We start from the raw sequence: 18,634 nt of genomic DNA on the forward strand, positions 1-18,634 counted from the left end.
CCCGAGAAGTGCCATTTTCGGCTTGGGATCGTCACGATGACCGCCCTCACCTACGGTTCTACCTCGGGCGCCGAGAATGCGCTTTTTTCGTGTCGTTTGCCTTTTAGCTTTGACTTTTAATACAGTGGGTGATGAGGAAAGACCACTGTTTACTGTGTCTAAAAATAATTATAGCGGACAGCCAGAAGCCAAATCAATTAAGACGCCACTTAAAGACATTAGACCCCAATCTCAATCAGCGAAAACGTGCCGAATATTGCCAACAATCGTCCTGCTTTGTCAGTGTTATATCAGTAAACCAGTGAGCATTGTTAGCATGCTCATTGCAAAATAACTCCACACCATTGCAAAGGAGGTAATACTGTGAGCAGCAAAAATAAAAACTGTCCTTTTTTTCTTTTATTCAGTTTTTTTTTTTTTTTTTTTTCCGGTCAAATTTTTTGGCATATTGTCCTCATGAGTGAATGTTTCTAATCAATTTTAATTTGTTATTATTTACTGATTTTATTACATTTTTCTGTATCAAATGGTCAAAAATGTACCTTGAGTGTATTTTTTTCAGTTTGGATGTGACTTTTTGAAATTCAGGCAAATTGATGCGCGTCAAGTCTTCTCTGTTACAAACAAAACAATGTTAATAAAGTTATACTTTATTATAAGTTGATCTATGTTACTTTTGTTCTTTATTAGAAAAAAAAGACACAATGTTAGGCAGATGCGTATGTATAATAGTAATTTTATAGACAAATGATACTTTTTACAGTGGCGGCAGAGAATTTAGGGGGGCGCGAAACATTTACGTCTATCTTGGGGGGGCGTAACAGAAAATAATTGAGAAGCACTGGCCTAAGGAGACTTAAAGAGCAATTGAACCCAATTTTTACCAAACAATTTAAGTCAGGTGTGTGCCCAATCACTGATGAGTGGTTTAAAGCTGCCCTGCCCACTATAAAACACACACCTGGTAAGAATTGTCTTGATGAGAAGCATTGTCTGATGTGCATCATGGCTCGGTCAAAAGAGCTGTCTAAAGACGTGCGATCAAGGATTGTTGATTTGTATAAAGCTGGGCAAGGATACAAAACTATAAAAGTCTGGATCTTCATCAATTGACAGTCAGACAAGTTGTTTACAATTGGAGACAGTTTGGCACGGGTGCTTCTCTCCCAAGGAGTGGCCGTCCACCAAAGATGACGCCAAGAGTTCAGCGCAGAATACTCAGACAGGTAAGAAAGAACCCTATAGTGTCTGCTAAAGGCTTACAGAAATCACTGGTGCAGTCCAATATCTCTGTGCACACATCAACTATATGTAAAGCTATGGCCAAGAATGGTGTTCATCGGAGGAGTACACGGAGGAAGCCACTTCTGTCTAAAAAAAAAAACGTTGTTTGTTTAATTTTTTCAAAAAGGCACTTGGACACTCCACAGAAGTTTTGGTAAAATATTTTGTGGACTGATGAAACCAAAATTAAATTGTTTGTGAGTAACACACAACATCATGCGTGGAGGAAATATGCAACAGCTCACCAACATCAAAAACCTTATCTCCACCATGAAAGATCGTAGCGGGAGCATGATTTGGGGCTGTTTTGCTGTCTCAGGGCCTGGACAACTTGCAATCATTAATGGAAGAATGAATTCAAAAGTTAACTAGGATTTTTTGCAGGAAAACCTGAGGCCGCCTGTCAGACAGTTGAAGCTAAAAAGAGGATGGATGCTGCAACAAGACAATGATCCAAAGCATAGAAGTAAATCAACTTCACAATGGTTTCAGAAGAATAAAATACACTTTCTGGAGTGGCCAAGTCAAAGTCCAGACTTGAACCCCATTGAGAGGCTGTGCCATGACCTAAAGACAGCGATTCATGCCAGACATCCCAGGAATCTGACTGAACTACAGCGTTTTGTAGAGAAGAATGGGCCAAGATTAGTCCTGATCGATGTGCCAGACTGATCTCCAGCTACAGGAAGCATCTGGTTGAAGTTATTGCTGCCAAAGGGGGGGGGGGCACAAAATATTAAATGTGATGGTTCCCTTACTTATTTTCCCCCTTCTGTCATTGTTTGCATACTATCCTCATTAAAAATTGAAAATCTATAAATGTTAGGGTGGTCTTAGTTAAAGCAGTTTTTTCATCTGAGTGATTTTGACAAAGATGAAATCACATTTGATGGTTATTTTATGCAGAAATTTGAGACATTCTAAAAGGCTCATATACTTTTTCATACCACTGTAGTTACGCAACCCCAACCAGTACTACTATGACGACTGCTACTGCAGCTTATGTGGTAACCTTTTTATTTTCTGCTGCCATTCTTTGGCCTCAAGATCTGCAACTGTACCACAGCGAGACCTTGGAGCTAATGCTCCAGCGCTGGTCTAAACTGGAGAGAGATTTCCGCATGAAAAGCGGGCGCTACGACATCAGCAAGATCCCGGACATCTACGACTGCATCAAATACGATACGCAGCACAACTCTTCATTGGACCTGAATGACACGCTGGAGCTATTCCGGCTCTCTCGCGCTTTGGCTGACATCGTCATACCGCAGGTCAGGAGATTTGTCTCGTGTTAGGTACTAACATTATGAGCGCTCTAAATTGTTTTTTTATGTTCTTCCTATTTTAGGAATATGGAATCAGCAAAGCAGAAAAGCTGGACATTGCTCAGGCGTACTGCGTGCCGCTAATGAAGAAGATCCAGCTGGACCTGCAGAGGACGCACGAAGACGAGGCTGTCAACAAGCTGCACCCGTTGTGAGGATTCCACTGGAGATTTATTCACTCATGATTAAAGAATAAAAAGATCCTAATGTGTGTTATTTTGTTGCTGTTCAGGTACTCCAGGGGGGTGATGTCTCCAGGTCGCCACGTCCGCACGCGTCTTTACTTCACCAGCGAAAGTCACGTCCACTCCCTGCTCAGTGTTTTTCGATATGGAAAGCTTTTGGATGTATGCACTTTTTTAGGTTTGCGTCCAATAGGTTAGCTTCTGGAGCTACTTGTTGAAAGCAATGTTAGAAAGACTCAATGCAATATAGCGTCTGGAAGAAGCAGATTAAGGTATAAAGCACGTTGGACTTGCCGATCTAAAAAAGCAATCATACAGTATATCAGCTAAAGTCAGATAATGCTAATTTACGTAAATCAGAAGATTTCCATCTAAGCAGCCAAATTCAAAGCATCGCCATATTTGCTAGCATGGGCACTAGCTTCCTTCATGACCCAAAATGTTATCAATCTTTATTTTCTGTTATATTAGTTAAATAGACTAATCTGTGTCAAGTAATCACCAAACAACTTTTCTGACCTTTGACCTCATGACCCTAAAGGTGAATCACCTCTTCCGTTCTTTATTAGAAAGAACTATTACCTGTTTGTTTTTTGTGATACGTTTTGTCGATCCTCAGTGCTTCAGTTCAGTACTTGTTTTATTTGCTTGATTTTTGATGGCCCTTTTAAATGTGTTGCACATGAATTATTTTCCAGGATGAAAAAGACCAGCAATGGAAGCAGGCCATGGACTACTTGAGTGCTGTAACAGAGCTCAACTATATGACCCAAATAGTCATTATGCTGTATGAAGACAACAACAAGGTGATTGTGGCTATTTTGATGTTGTTATCAAATGCTTTTAACAGCAACATAAAAATTGCAATTATACTGGGTTGTCAATATGTTTACATTTTGTGATAGACAAAGCCGTTTTAACTGGGATCATGTTTCACCGCCATTGACGGTCAGTGTTGCTAGATTAGGTTATTTTCAAAGAAACTACAGGTAGTCCCCGGGTTGCGACGTAGTCGTCCTACACAATTCTGACTTTATGACTCAGGAGTCCCGTCTGCTATTTTATCTCCAGTCATTATTTATTTATTTATTTATTCATTTATTTTGTGGCATAAACAGTACCAAATAGTACCTCACAGTATCTTATTTTTTTACTTTATTAATGTGACGTGTTCTGTCCTCCCTAAATGTGAAGTTGTTCAGCTTTAGAGACAGCAAACAAGGCAATTGTGCTTTTTGAAGTTTTTTAGTTCCTTCACTTTTGACAATTTATAAAGCTGTAACACACAAATGCACACTTATGTTGTAACGACACGCGTTTTAACAATAAAACACTTGACACAAAACAATTGGTGGTCATACGTCCATCGAGTCTGATCAATATGTAAATTTAGTACATTCAATTAGCCTAATTTGCCTAACAAAAGTCCGCTAGTTTAAATGCTACGAATGCAAACGTATTTACAATTCTCATAGCAAATTGCTCACACGTAACTCAACAAACTGTAGTTTAAACTTAATTACAAATGCATACACAAGCATATATTAGCTAAACAGACTTAAAGCTTTCTGGGGGGCAAACCAGAGCGCAGCTACTTTATCTTTTATCCCTGTCTGAGTTTGCTTCTCAATCATACAAGGAGACAGTCCAGCCAGACCCAATGCTGGCACCAGAGGGCTGTGTATCTTCCATCATTAAACAAAAGACAATACTTTTGGACATTTGGATAGTTATTTTGAAATTTACTTAAAGGGTTAATTCCGATTTACGCGTAAATTCGGGTTACGTTGCCAGCGTAAGAACGGTACTCATTGTTTTTTGTTTTTTTTTTTAATTGCCAATCGCAAAATACGTGCGGACAACATTACAGTTAGATGTCAAATGATGGCAGTAACATATTGTCCCGTAGGCCTCATTCATTGCAAGTTTGAGACCACTGCCCTATATAAGATTGTACTTTTTTTTTTTTTAATTATAATTCCTGCATGAAAGGGTTTAAGCAACTCTGGTTTGTTTATCAGTGTCAACGGGAACCAATGAATTAATAAAATATTAACTATTATACCCTTATTAAATAAATATGTGTGCTTGTACGTGTGGTTGCACGGCCGGCAGGACCCTTCTTCAGAGGAGCGTTTCCATGTGGAGCTGCACTTCAGCCCTGGGGTCAAAGGTTGCGAGGATGAGGAAAATGTCCCGCTCGGCTTCGGTTTCCGGCCGGCCTCCTCGGAGGTGCGAACACTTGTCTCCCATTCACATCTCACTAATGGGCCCCAACTGATAACTGTTCTAGGGCTGCAGCTATCAGTTATTTAAGTAATCGATAAATCTATCAATTAGTTAGTTCGAATAATCATGTAATCGGTTTAGGAACATTTGATGCATTCGGTATTAAATTTCAGGAGATGTAAAACAAAGGCTTGCTAAGATTGCACTTTCAAAGGAGCATTCCCGAGTGTTTTTTTAAACTATACATATTGCACTTTGATTTCACAAGAGCAAACAATGCTTTTAAAAATTAAAATATAATATATATAATATATAATTAAAATACTTGACCTTAGCCTCAAACAGTATAAAAAAAAAATGAATAAATGAGGATCGAAGTACAACGAAAGAACAATCGGCTAACTTGCATAACAAAGGTCCGCTAGCTTAAATGCTATAAAATGCAATTTTTTTCCCCCCACAAGAGCAATAAATGTATTTAAAAATAAGGATACCTGACCTTAGCCTCAAACAGTATAAAAAAAATGAATAAACGAGGATCGAAGTACAACGAAGTACAACAAGAACAATTGGCTAACTTGCATACCAAAAGTCCACTAGCTTAAATGCTATAAAATGCTAAAGTTTTTTTGTTTAAATTTTTTTCCAGTGCTCTTAACAAATTGTTCAAACACATATTCACTCAAAAACTGCTGGATAAAAATAATAAATGGTTCTAAGTACAACAAGAGAACTGGCTAACTTGCATAGCAAAAGTCTGCTAGCTTAAATGCTGTAAAATGCTAACGTTTTTGTACAATGCTCTTAACAAATCGTTCGAACACATATTCCCTCAAAAAAGTGCTAGATATACCTCTAAACTAAATTACGAATGCATAAGGCGGAAAACACTCAGGTGACTTGAAGTTCCGCTCTGAGACCCCCAATTTGGCCAACTTTCAAAATTGTCTGATATGCATGTGTGATACATCATTGGAAAGCTTAAAATCTCAATTTTCTGGGGGAAGAAAAATTTTGAACAGGAGGGCATTTTAAAAGATTTTTTTTAAAAAACAGCAAAACCCTATCTGGAGGTGAAAGGACGCGAGAGCAGAATTACAGACGCCATGACTTTAACAAGATGATATCACGTACTTACCTTGTTTCGATCCAAAAACTCCGTGTAGCATGTATGTCAAGACACAGCTGTGATTGTCCACGTCTGGATTTTTGGGGGATTTTATGGGCGAAACATGGTAATATAACAAGGGGCGCGATGCAGAAATCGCAGACATCAAGGAGTGGTTGAGATGTTCTTTTTCATATATTTACCCTTTTAAACGTTTTATTCCATTTTTCTTTGTTCGGATCAATTAGCTATCATCTAACATATCGGAGAAAATGTGACAGTAACAAAAAAAATACAATTAAGCGATAGTTATGAGGTAGATATCCGTGACTTTTTTACAGACACCATTTTTTCATTGGGACGTAATTTGTTAAAAAGTTTAAAATAAGCGAGTGAATAATTTTTTTGTCGTTTTTTTTTTCAACGAAATATTAGACATTAATTAATGATTCTAAGTTTTAAAAATGACAGACATTTTGAATAATAAATACAATTCCTTTTTATGGCTGGGCTGAAACAAAAGCGGTTGCGCGATGTCTGTAAACGGGGGTTTCCAGGGTAAGACAGACAAATTAGAAATAGTTCAGGGGCTTAATGCCCTATGAATCTGCTATGGCAGCATATAGACATATTGTTCTATCAAACACAACAGTTATTTTGGCTTAAAATACAGCAGCTTCTTTTAAAGAGGAGTGCAAGAGCAGAAACTGCTTTTTCAGTCTTGTCTGTGTTTTCTGCCATAAACAATCATATTAGCTCAAATTAGGGGTGTCATACGATTAAAAATTTTATTCGAGTTAATTACAGCTTAAAAATTAATTAATCGTAATTAATCGCAATTAATCGCAATTCAAACCAGCTATAAAATATGCCATATTTTTCTGTAAATTATTGTTGGAATGGAAAGATAAGACACAAGATGGATATATACATTCAACATACGGTACATAAGTACTGTATGTTATTATAACAATAAATCAACAAGATGGCTTTACCATTATTAACATTCTGTTAAAGCGATCCATGGATAGAAAGACTTGTAGTTCTTAAAAGATAAATGTTAGTACAAGTTATAGAAATGTTATATTAAAACCCCTATTCATGTTTTCGTTTTAATAAAATTTGTAAAATTTTCAATCAAAAAATAAACTAGTAGCCCGCCATTGTTGATGTCAATAATTACTTACACAATGCTCATGTGTGCTGAAGCCTATAAAATCAGTGGCACCCAAGCGCCAGCAGAGGGCGCCAAAACTCCGAAAAACACAACAAGTACACATTTCACTGCCCAGTCATTTTAATCTGTTTGAGCGGGGCATTTGTGCGTTAATTGCGTCAAATATTTTAACGTGATTAATTTAAAAAAAATAATTACCGCCCGTTAACACAATAATTTTGACAGCCAAAGCTCAAATAAAAACTTAGAACCTTATGTTGGTCTTAATAGGGAGCAGCTTGATCCAGCCATGTTAAATGAGTTATGTCATATTCACTCTTGCCAGTAGAGGGCAGTGTATCCACCCAAATGAATAAAACTAAATGCAAACACTTTCAAAACAAACCATTACAACGCCACTCAAATGAAGCGAATACTCCAAGCAGCAAAATTTGATTTGACACTTTTTTTCTAATCGAATTACTCGAGTTCATAGATTAATCGTTGCAGCACTAAACTGTTCTTTGTTGAATCAGAATCAGGACAAAAAGCCCAACCAGGGCAGCATGGAGGATCTGTCTCAGGACCAACCCGACCAGGCTCTTCTTATTTCTGAACCCATCAATATCCAGAGAAGGTCCCCCATGATCCGCAACCGCAAGACGGGCTCCATGGAGGTAACAATTTCTGCGTTTACACCACGAACCTTCCTCGATTTTATCCACGTGGAGCCTTTTAGTACATTCAAGTTGGATCCTCAGAGTCACGTATCGGTGTTAACGTCGCTCAGGTCCTCTCTGAGACCTCACCCAGCCAGTCGTCCAAAGGCTGCACGCCGCACCGACTCTTCCCGTCGGGCTCACGCCAGTCGCCCGAGATCAAATCAGCGAGCGGCCTAGGTGGGCGCGCCTCCTAACTGTCGTGTGTGTGTGAGTGTGTTGTCCTTGCGTGTGTGTTTAGATAAGGGCAAGTCATTAATTTCCCACAACTTCCTCTTCAGCTGTGATCTGTCCCTACTTTCCACCTTTACTTTTCTCATAACTGTTGACACTCTATTGCGCATCCTACAGGGTGTATTAGCAAAAGCGCTTTAGTATGTAGGCCACTTCTCAGCAGGGTGCCACATATTGATCGTCTTCCGTTTCAAACCAAATAATGTTGCAGACCCATTTTTCACTTGGTTACACATGGCTCAGTTTGTGTACCTGTGAATACCCTACTTTGCAATGCAAAGTTAGACACTACAGAGGTATGAAAAAGTATCTGAAACGTTTGGAATATCTCACATTTCTGCATAAAATCATCATCTTTGTCTAAATCACACAGATGAAAAAAGTGTCTGCTTTAACCAAGACCACCCAAACATCTATAGGTTTTCATATTTTAATGAGAATAGCATGCAAACAATGACAGAGGGAGGGAAAATAAGTAAGTGAACCATCACATTTAACACCCCCCCCCCCCCCCCCCCCCCCAATTAACCAAATGCTTCCTGTAGCTGCAGATCAGTCTAGCACATCGACACTAATCTTGGCCCATTCTTCTCTACAAAACTGCTGTAGTTCAGTCAGATTCCTGGGATGTCTGGCATGAATCGCTGTCTTTAGGTCATTCCATATCATCTCAATGGGGTTCAAGTCTGAACTTTGACTTGGCCAGTCCAGAACGTGCATTTTGTTCTTCTGAAACCGTTCTGAAGTTGATTTACTTCTGTGTTTTGGATCATTTTCTTGTTGCAGCATCCATCCTCTTTTTAGCTTCAACTGTCTGACAGATGGCCTCAGGTTTTCCTGCAAAACAACCTGATAAACGTTTGAATTCATTCTTCCATTAATGATAGCAAGTTTTCCAGGCCCTGAGGTAGCAAAACAGCCCCAAATCATGACGCTCTCTCTCTCCACCATGCTCCACGGTGGGGATGAGATGTTGGTGAGGTGTTCCATTTTTCCTCCACACATGATGTTGTGTGTTACTCCCAAACAATTCAACTTTAGATCCCTCAGTCCACAAAATATTTTGCCAAAACTTTTGTGGAGTGTCCAAGTGCCTTTTTGCGAACATTAAACAAGCAACAAGGTGTTTTTGTAGACAACAGTGGCTTTCTCTGTGGAGTCCTCCCATGGACACCATTCTTGGCCGTAGTTTTACATATACAATAGTTTATATGTGTACAGAGATATTGGACTGTTCCAGTGATTTCTGTAAGTCTTTAGCAGACACTTGATGGTTCTTTTTTACCCCTGTGAGTATTCTGCACTGAACTCTTGGCGTCATTTTTGGTGGACGGCCACTCCTTGGGAGGGAAGCAACAGTGCCAACTTCTCTCCATTTGTAGATAACTTCTTTGACTGTCGATTGATGAACATCCAGACTTTTAGAGATGGTTTTGTATCCTTTCCCAGCTTTATACAATGATCGCAGGTCTTCAGACAGCTCTTTTGACTGAGCCATGATGCACATCAGGCAATGCTTCTCATCAAGACAATTCTTACCAGGTGTGTGTTTGGGCAGGGCAGCTTTAAACCACTCATCAGTGATTGGGCACACACCTGAAATTGTCTAGTAAAAATTGGTTTCAATTGCTCTTTAAGTCTCCTTAGGCAGAGGGTTCACTTACTTATTTACCCGCCTTCTGTCATTGTTTGCATGCTATCCTCATTAAAATATGAAAAAGTATAATTGTTTGGGTGGTTTTAGTTAAAGCAGACACTGTTTTTACATCTGTGTGATTTTGACAAAGATCAGCTCACATCTGATGGTGATTTTATGCAGAAAAACGAGAAATTCCAAAATGTTCAGATACTTTTTCATACCACTGTCGTGCGTTGAGATACGCGTGACCTGACTTAGAAGTTTTTTAAGGAACAAAGTGCCAATTTGCGATGTAAACTCAGTTTCTACTTTACAAAGAGCAACAGTGGCTGATAGCGCACAATTCTTCAAAAAGGGAGGCTTCAAGCTAACTGATACGACTCCCACTTGAAGTTTGTCGTTTGAAGTTTACATAAAAGAGAATTAAAGGTTGTGTATTTTAAAAAATTCATTACCTCCAATGTCTTGGCGAGGACAGTCCAATGACATATAATACATGTTTTTGGACAGGTTTTTTAAAAAATTTATTTAAAGGGTGTTTTGAGGCATTTAAAGGGTTAAATCCGACTTGTGCGGAAATCCGGGTTACATCGCCAGCTCAGGAACAGAACTCGCTCATAAACCGGGGACTACCTATAGAATGCTAGTTGTTGTTTTTAGATAAGTTAGAATGTATTAATGGCATTTCCATTTATTTCAATGGGGAAAGTTGATTTGGGTCAATTTTGAGCGCGGTAATGGAACAGATTTGACTTTAATCTCAAGACGCCACTGTACTTTTTTCAATGAGTCAATGCGGTAATATTGAATGACAAAAAATATATACTTAAATAGACACCTTTTAATTCATCAAGCTTAAGAAAAATGGCCAAATTAATGCAAAATTTATTACAGGACTCTTGTTAGGTTTAGGTCTAATGCTCACTGTTGATGCTTTGCCTACCCCGGATTTGTGTACATGGTATTACATAATGTTTTGGTTACATATATCACAGGCTGTCTGCAAGTTTTATGTATAGCCAGCACGAGGATGTCCATAGCTCTCACCTTGTTTGTCGCTTACCCAGCGGAGGTCAAATGAGCAGCAGGTGTCGAGGACAAACCCTCCAAACCACATGGCAGACTTTTTATAGCACCCAGAAAGCAGACGACTCAATTTTGCCGTCCCCCTATCGTGTCACCTCCCAAGGTCAAAGGACAAACCACTTTTCTACAACTTAGGTCTCTTGTTTCTCTTTTCTTTCTTCCTTTTCTGCATGCACACACTAGCAAGGTTGTGCTCACATGTGCATCCACGTGAACATACACTCGCTTATAGTTGGCATGTTGAGGTTTCCAGGAACAAACAGTAGCTTATTTGTTGACACACTTGGCGGGTTTCTTAATGGAGTTCTTCATAGAAACAGTTTGTTATGAATAACAGCAACACTTGTTTGATTTTGTATGTGTGTGATGAACTAATGTTCACCCTTCATCCCACCCCAAACACAAACCGTGCCCCTCCTGCTCACCTATACCACACAGGCGTGCACTGCTCTGGCCTCTTCAGTGCCTCCATGCTGGGGGTGTCCTGTAGCGCCCCCAACCTGCGGGACTACGTACGCACGCACCACCATCACCACCGAAAACCCCCACTGTCCCCCGGTAGCCTGCCATGCCAGATTGGCATGTTTGGTACGTTCACACCACTGACCTCTACCTCCCCCTAAGTCTTTTTTTTTTCTTCCACTCCACAAAAATCTTCCTCTTTTACATATTTTGTTCATACTAGTCATTAGGGCTGCCACGATTTATTGAGTCATTGACAACTACTGTAATTTTCAAATTGTAAGCCCCCAATTTGAACACTGTGAGGCTTGTTTTTTTCCTCTTGGTATATAAACTGCATATTTTTTGTTGTAAATATTTCATAGTGCAATGTGGAGACCTACGTTTGTATAGTCCTATGTAGCTTATATATGAACAAATAGAGATTTCTTGTAAAATTTTGGTGGGTGAGGCTTACAGCCAGGTGTGCCTTATGGTCTAAAAATAACAGTAATCGACTATTCAACAACTATTTAGATTTTTTTGATGAATCTTCTAGTCATTATTGATGTCAAAATTGAAAGCATTTTCCAATTTTTAGAGCGGTTTAAAATTTCTTATTATTTTTTCAAATTAATTTGGTTTATTTTTTAAATTACAACTTTAAAATGGAAATATTTGTGTTTATTATTTTTTTTACAAAGTATTTTAAATAAAAAAAGAGGAACCAAAAAAATATATATATATTTTTTTTTATTTAATTTTTTGGGGGGTAAAATTAGTGCCGCAACAATTAATCTATTAACTCGAGTAATTCAATTCGAAAAAAGATTTGAAATAAATTTTGTTGCTTTGAGTATTCTTTTAATTAAGGTGGCATTGTAATAGTTTGTTTTGAAAGTGTTTGCATTTAGTTTTATCGACTTAGGTGTATACACTGCCCTGTAGTGACAACAGAGAATATGACATAACTCATTTCACGTAGCTGAATCCAGCTGCTCTCTGTTAAGACCAACATAAGCTTAGTTTTCGTTTGAGCTAATGTTTTTTTTTAATGCATTCGTAATTTAGATTATAGATATATTTGGCCGATTTTTGTGGGAATATCTGTTTGAACCATTTGTTAAGAGCATTGTTTAAAAAAAACAACGTTTTATACATTACATTGTATAGCATTTAAGCTAGCGGACTTTTCCTATGTAAGTTCTGAGATATTCATTTATTAATTTTTTTATACAGTTAGTTTTATCGACCTAGGTGTATACACTGCCCTGTAGTGGCAACAGAGAATATGACATAACTCATTTCACGTAGCTGAATCCAGCTGCTCCCTGTTTAGACCAACATAAGCTAGTTTTCGTTTGAGCTAATGTTTTTTTTTTTAATGCATTCGTAATTTAGATTATAGATATATTTGGCCGATTTTTGTGGGAATATCTGTTTGAACCATTTGTTAAGAGCATTGTTTCAAGCATTTAAGCTAGCGGACTTTTGCTATGTAAGTTCTGAGATATTCATTTATTTATTTTTTTGTACAGTTTGAGGCTCAGCTCAGGTATTTAATTTATTATGGTCCTTAACCGATTATTCGAACTAACCAGTTCCTCGATTAATCGACTACTAAAATAATTGATAGCTGCAGCCCTAGTTAAAAAAAAAAAAAGTAAATTTTTAATATCGTTTTTGGTTTCAGTGCACACCTACAGCTAAAAAATCAAGTCCTTTATATTATAACAGTAAATATTAACATGATTGATGAGTTGACTATGATCCTAAAAATAAACGATTATCAAAATAATCATTTTTGGCAGCCTTACTAGTTATACAATCAGACCCCTTTCCCAAAAGACAGACCTGACCAATACAATAGGTTGAGTAATTTGTTTGGTGGTCGTCATGGTGATGATGGTGCCGACCCGTCCGAAGCCAGATCCAATTTGCATGAGCCTGCTTGGGGTTGTCTACTTTGGTTGTGTGACGAATGCAAAATAATCCTCACTGAGGTGGTTTCTTGTGTCTGTCCATCCTTAATTTTGCTATTTTGTTCATTCTGGGGGAACATAATTGTCACTCAACTCACTGGCTGCCATTAACTGTGATCGACGTCTAATCTGACGTCCAGGGCTGGCGGTGATCAATGTCAATGGCAGTCAGTAAATTAAAAATGATCAGCCTTTTAAATCAAAATTCTTCAACTGCACACTCTTTCAATTTTCACATCCACCACCAGAGGTGTTTAACAGGTTCGTCAAGCAGCTTTATTACGGTATTTCTGCTGCAAATGTACAGATTGTTTCAGAAAGTGTAGTGTTCCCAATGTCCGCTAGAGGGCACGCTTGCTACATATTACTGCAGCTTTTTGACATCAAATCCAGCAGGGAATCTTTGGAATGACGTCATCATTTCTTGATCAATAGCCAGTTCTAGCATTCCATTCGCAATCCATTCATACAGTATGTGAATATATGTACACATGTGTGTATATGAATGCATATGTGTATGTTTACATATGAATACATATGTATGTATGTGCATGTGTGTATAAGTATACATATACATATGTACTGCATATGTGCATGTGTGTATATGTATTTACAGTGCTGGCCAAAAGTATTGGCACCCCTGCAATTCTTTCAGACAATGCTCAATTTCTTCCAGAAAATGATTGCAATTGCAAAAGTTTTTGGAAGTAATATCTTCATTTATTTGCTTACAATGAAGAAAGAAAAAAAAAAGAGAATGTGTGTGTGGGGGGGGGGGGGGGTCATTGTCATTTTACACAAACTCAAAAAATGGCCCGGACAAAAGTATTGGCACCTTCAGCCTAATACAGTGGGGCAAAAAAGTATTTAGTCAACCACTAATTGTGCAAGTTCTCCCACTTGAAAATATTAGAGAGGCCTCTAATTGTCAACATGGTTAAACCTCTACCATGAGAGACAGAATGTGGGGGAAAAAACAGAAAATCACATTATTTGATTTTTAAAGAATTTATTTGCAAATCATGGTGGAAAATAAGTATTTGGTCAATACCAAAAGTTCATCTCAATACTTTGTTATGTACCCTTTGTTGGCAATAGCGGCGGCCGAACGTTTTCTGTAACTCTTCACAAGCTTTTCACACACTGTTGCTGATATTTTGGCTCATTCCTCCATGCAGATCTCCTCTAGAGCAGTGATGTTTTGGGGCTGTCGTTGGGCAACACAGACTTTCAACTCCCTCCGCAGATTTTCTATGGGGTTGAGACCTGGAGACTAGCTAGGCCCCTCCAGGACCTTGAAATGCTTCTTACGAAGCCACTCCTTTGTTGCCCTAGCTGTGTGTTTGGGATCATTGTCATGCCGAAAGACCCAGCCATGTGTCATCTTCAATGCCCTTGCTGATGGAAGGAGAGTTTCACTCAAAATCTCTCGATACATGACCCCATTCATTCTTTCCTTTACACAGATCAGTCGTCCTGGTCCCTTTGCAGAAAAACAGCCCCAAAGCATGATGCTTCACAGTGGGTACAGTGCAATTCAGTATTCTTTTTCCTTCAAACAAGAGAACCTGTGTTTCTACCGAAAAAGTTCTATTTTGGTTTCATCTGACCATAACACATTCTCCCAGTCCTCTTCTGGATCACCCAAATGCTCTCTAGCAAAGCGCATACGGGCCTGGACGTGTACTTTCTTCAGCAGGGGGACACGTCCGGCAGTGCAAGATTTGAGTCCCTGGCGGCGCATTGTGTTACTGATAGTAGCCTTTGTTACTGTGGTCCCAGCTCTCTGTTGGTCATTCACTAGGACCCCCCCCCCGTGTGGTTCTGGGCTTTTTGCTCCCCGTTCTTGTTATCATTTTGACGCCATGGGGTGAGGAAGGAGTTGAAAGTCCATGTTGCCCAACAACAGCCCCAAAACATCACTGCTCTAGAGGAGATCTGCATGGAGGAATGGGCCAAAATACCAGCAACAGTTGGCAACTAGTTGGTAGCACAATCTTTAGACAAATTGACTGCGAACAACTGCTTCCGGAATTTTGGACCATTCTTCTTTGGCCACTTTCTCCAGGTCTCTGAGATTTGAAGGGTGCCTTCTCCAAACTGCCATTTTCAGATCTCTCCACAGGTGTTCTATGGGATTCAGGTCTGGACTGATTGTTGTCCTTTCTCATGCTTTTTGAAGCGTGTTTTGGGTCATTGTCCTGCTGGACCCACCTTTCTCACACTGGGCCCTACATTATGCTGCAAAATTTGTTGATAGTCTTCAGACTTCATAATGCCATGCACACGATCAAGCAGTCCAGTGCCAGAGGAAGCAAAGCAACCCCAAAACATCAGGGAACCTCCGCCATGTTTGATTGTGTGGACCGTGTTCTTTTCTTTGAAAGCCTCTTTTTTTCCTGTAAACTCTATTTTAATGCCTTTTCCCAAAAGGCTCTACTTTTGTCTCATCTGACCAGAGAACATTCTTCCAAAACATTTTTGGCTTTCTCAGGTAAGTTTTGGCAAACTCCAGCCTGGCTTTTTTATGTCTCTGGGTCAGAAGTGGGGTCTTCCTGGGTATCCTACCATAGAGTCCCTTTTCATTCAGACGCCGACGGATAGTACGGGATGACACTGTTGTACCCTCGGACTGCAGGACAGCTTGAACTTGTTTGGATGTTAGTCGAGGTTCTTTAGCCACCATCCGCACAATCTTTAGTTGAAATCTTGTCAATTTTTCTTTTCCATCCACATCTAGGGAGGTTAGCCACAATGCCATGGGATTTACACTTATTGATGACACTGCACACGGTAGACAAATTATGGGGGAAAATATTATATTATGCCCTTGTGATGTATGATTGCTTCTGTGACCTAGATTGTAACAACTTCTATTGTTTTTTTACCTTGAGTTTCATAGTGAGGAGGGAATCTCATAAGATAACTTGTTTTGCACCATAGTCCCATAGTTAGGAGGGAATCTTACGAGATAACTTGTTTTGATTGTTTCTTACACACCTGGGTTCCATAGTTAGGAGGGAATCTCACAAAATAACTTGTTTTGCACTCATAATATTTACCGTGGGAACACAACATCTGCTACCAGATGGCACAGCCTGGGAGCCACGCAAAGAAAAGCCCCTTTTTCGAGGGGCTGACCCAAAAGTAGCTCTGTCATTGGACGGGGCCGCGCCACCTGGGAGCGGGGGTTGGCCGTCTCCGCCTCTGTGTGGCGCGTTCCTACAAAAACCGGGCATTTCCGGGCAACCAGTGAAGTCCGCCAGCGGGTCACGTACGGATCACCTGGCTTTATTCTTTCGCCGCCTTACCGGAGCGTTGGCTCCGGCTCATTTGTCACGGTAAGCGATTTTCATCGCTAAGGGACATTTGGTTGTGCTGTAATGGTAGCGCGGGGATTCTTGGATTGACAAACTCAAATCTAGCGTCATCGTTACCCTTGTTATGCTTGTTTTTGATACTTGTTGCTTGCTCGTGTGGGATTGTAATCAATAAATCTCATTTATTCTGCATTTTCTAATCAATAAACATTGTCTATTTTGCAAAAGTGTGCCTGTTACTGATTCACCGCGAACCTGGAAATTTCGGAAAACATTAGAGGAACATTCGGGTCTTTGGAGATGGACTTGTAGCCTTGAGATTGCCCATGCTTCCTCACAATTTTGCTTCTCAGGTCTTCAGACAGTTCTTTGTTCTTCTTTCTTTTCTCCATGCTCAATGTGGTACACACAAGGACACAGGACAGAGGTTGAGTCAACTTTAATCCATTTTAACTGGCTGCAGGTGTTGTTTAGTTATTGCCACCACCTGTTATGTGTCACAGGTAAGTAACAGGTGCTGTTAATTAGACAAATTAGAGAAGCATCACATGATTTTTCAAAGGGTGCCAATACTTTTGTCTGGCCCATTTTTGGAGTTTTGTGTAAAATGATCATGATTTTTTTTTTTTTTTTTTTTCTATTTTGTGTTTTTTTATTGCAAGCAAAATAGATAAAGATTTTACCACCAAAGCATTTGTAATTGCAATCTTTTCTGGTAGAAATTGAGCATTATCTGACAGAATTGCAGGGGTGCCAATACCTTTGGCCAGCAGTGTACATATGTTTACACATTATAGACATTGTCATTTTTTTGTTTTGTTTCAAAAATGCTTCGAAAAGTTTTTTTTTAATCCTTGCAGGCATTTAAATAGGGATTAGCTCCAACATATTTAGTCACCCTTGAGCAAGAACTTAACCACTGTCTGCTAACAATGGACAACAGGTGTTGTGACACTGAATTCTTACCATTTCACTTCAATACTTACCTTCCTCTTTTTTTTCTTTGGAACTGCATGTCAAGGCTGCTTCTTCTTTTGACATAAATGTGAAAAAAATTGTACGACTTGGGGTTTGTTTGGGTTTTCTACTAAGCTGAACTACTTGTCAGAGGGTCCTGTTGTTGATCCCGCATGTCCAATCTCTTCCCGGTTCGTCCCATGCGGCGGATCACCTTAGCTTGGCACCTCTTCTGTCCAAAAGGGGCGGAGCCAGCAGTAACTCCAAGTTACCTCTCTTATCTCCTCAGAGCTGTTGTCTATGCCGCCAGTAAAGAGATTTTCTGTGTCATTTGCCAGGCATCCGACTAATGGTATGTCTGCTTTTATTTCTTGAGTTCTTTTGCCACACTTTTTATTTTTGGGGTTTTGCATGAAGTTTTTTTTTTTTTGTCTTTTTGTTTGTGAGCGCCTTCCCTCTCTCAAGGTTGTCACTTGCACATTTTTCTATAACATCACTTTTTATTTATTTTTATTTTAAAATCACGTCGACCACGAAAAATCTTTGTAACTACCTCATTTGGTGATTCGTCATTTCTGCTGCACAAAAAGCACATTTTCAAAAATTTATGAAACTTCCACAAAATCAGGCCGCTTCTCTTCACAATTACGACTTTTTTTTTTCATAACGGCAGAACAGGATGAAGATTATTCGGTGAGTGTCAGACAACTTTGAAGCTATAATCTTTTTTTTTTTTTTTTTTTTTTTTATAAATTTTACTCGCAAAGCTGTCGTCTCTTTTTTTGTGGCAGTTTTGTGTTGATAGCAGTGTATGCAGTATAATACAAATTGTTTTAAAAAAAATCATACACTGTAATTTCTGGATTTTTTTTGCTTGTCCTCTCACAGTGGACAAGCACCTACCAAGCAGGGTGTTCAAATACTTAATTTCCTCACTTATGTCGCTAGAAACTGTCGCAAAACTGACAT

General features: G+C 39.2%; 1 protein-coding gene across 9 annotated transcripts in view; it reads left to right on the forward strand.

Annotated features, from left to right (window-relative positions):
* LOC130916032 (inositol hexakisphosphate and diphosphoinositol-pentakisphosphate kinase 2-like) overlaps nucleotides 1-18,634 on the forward strand; it is a 92,495-nt gene that overhangs the window by 54,176 nt on the left and 19,685 nt on the right. For 4 of the 9 annotated variants that reach the window (XM_057836377.1, XM_057836378.1, XM_057836381.1 and 1 more), the window contains 9 exons: nucleotides 2,332-2,555; nucleotides 2,633-2,760; nucleotides 2,842-2,956; nucleotides 3,493-3,600; nucleotides 4,910-5,026; nucleotides 7,824-7,964; nucleotides 8,078-8,186; nucleotides 11,404-11,553; nucleotides 17,955-18,017. In XM_057836377.1, coding sequence (XP_057692360.1) covers nucleotides 2,332-2,555; nucleotides 2,633-2,760; nucleotides 2,842-2,956; nucleotides 3,493-3,600; nucleotides 4,910-5,026; nucleotides 7,824-7,964; nucleotides 8,078-8,186; nucleotides 11,404-11,553; nucleotides 17,955-18,017 — 1,155 coding nt within the window. The remainder of the gene's footprint in view (nucleotides 1-2,331; nucleotides 2,556-2,632; nucleotides 2,761-2,841; nucleotides 2,957-3,492; nucleotides 3,601-4,909; nucleotides 5,027-7,823; nucleotides 7,965-8,077; nucleotides 8,187-11,403; nucleotides 11,554-17,954; nucleotides 18,018-18,634) is intronic. The other 5 variants (XM_057836384.1, XM_057836385.1, XM_057836380.1 and 2 more) reach the window with 4 other exon arrangements.

The sequence above is a fragment of the Corythoichthys intestinalis genome, chromosome 5, assembly GCF_030265065.1.
Source record: "Corythoichthys intestinalis isolate RoL2023-P3 chromosome 5, ASM3026506v1, whole genome shotgun sequence".
Taxonomy (NCBI): domain Eukaryota; kingdom Metazoa; phylum Chordata; class Actinopteri; order Syngnathiformes; family Syngnathidae; genus Corythoichthys; species Corythoichthys intestinalis.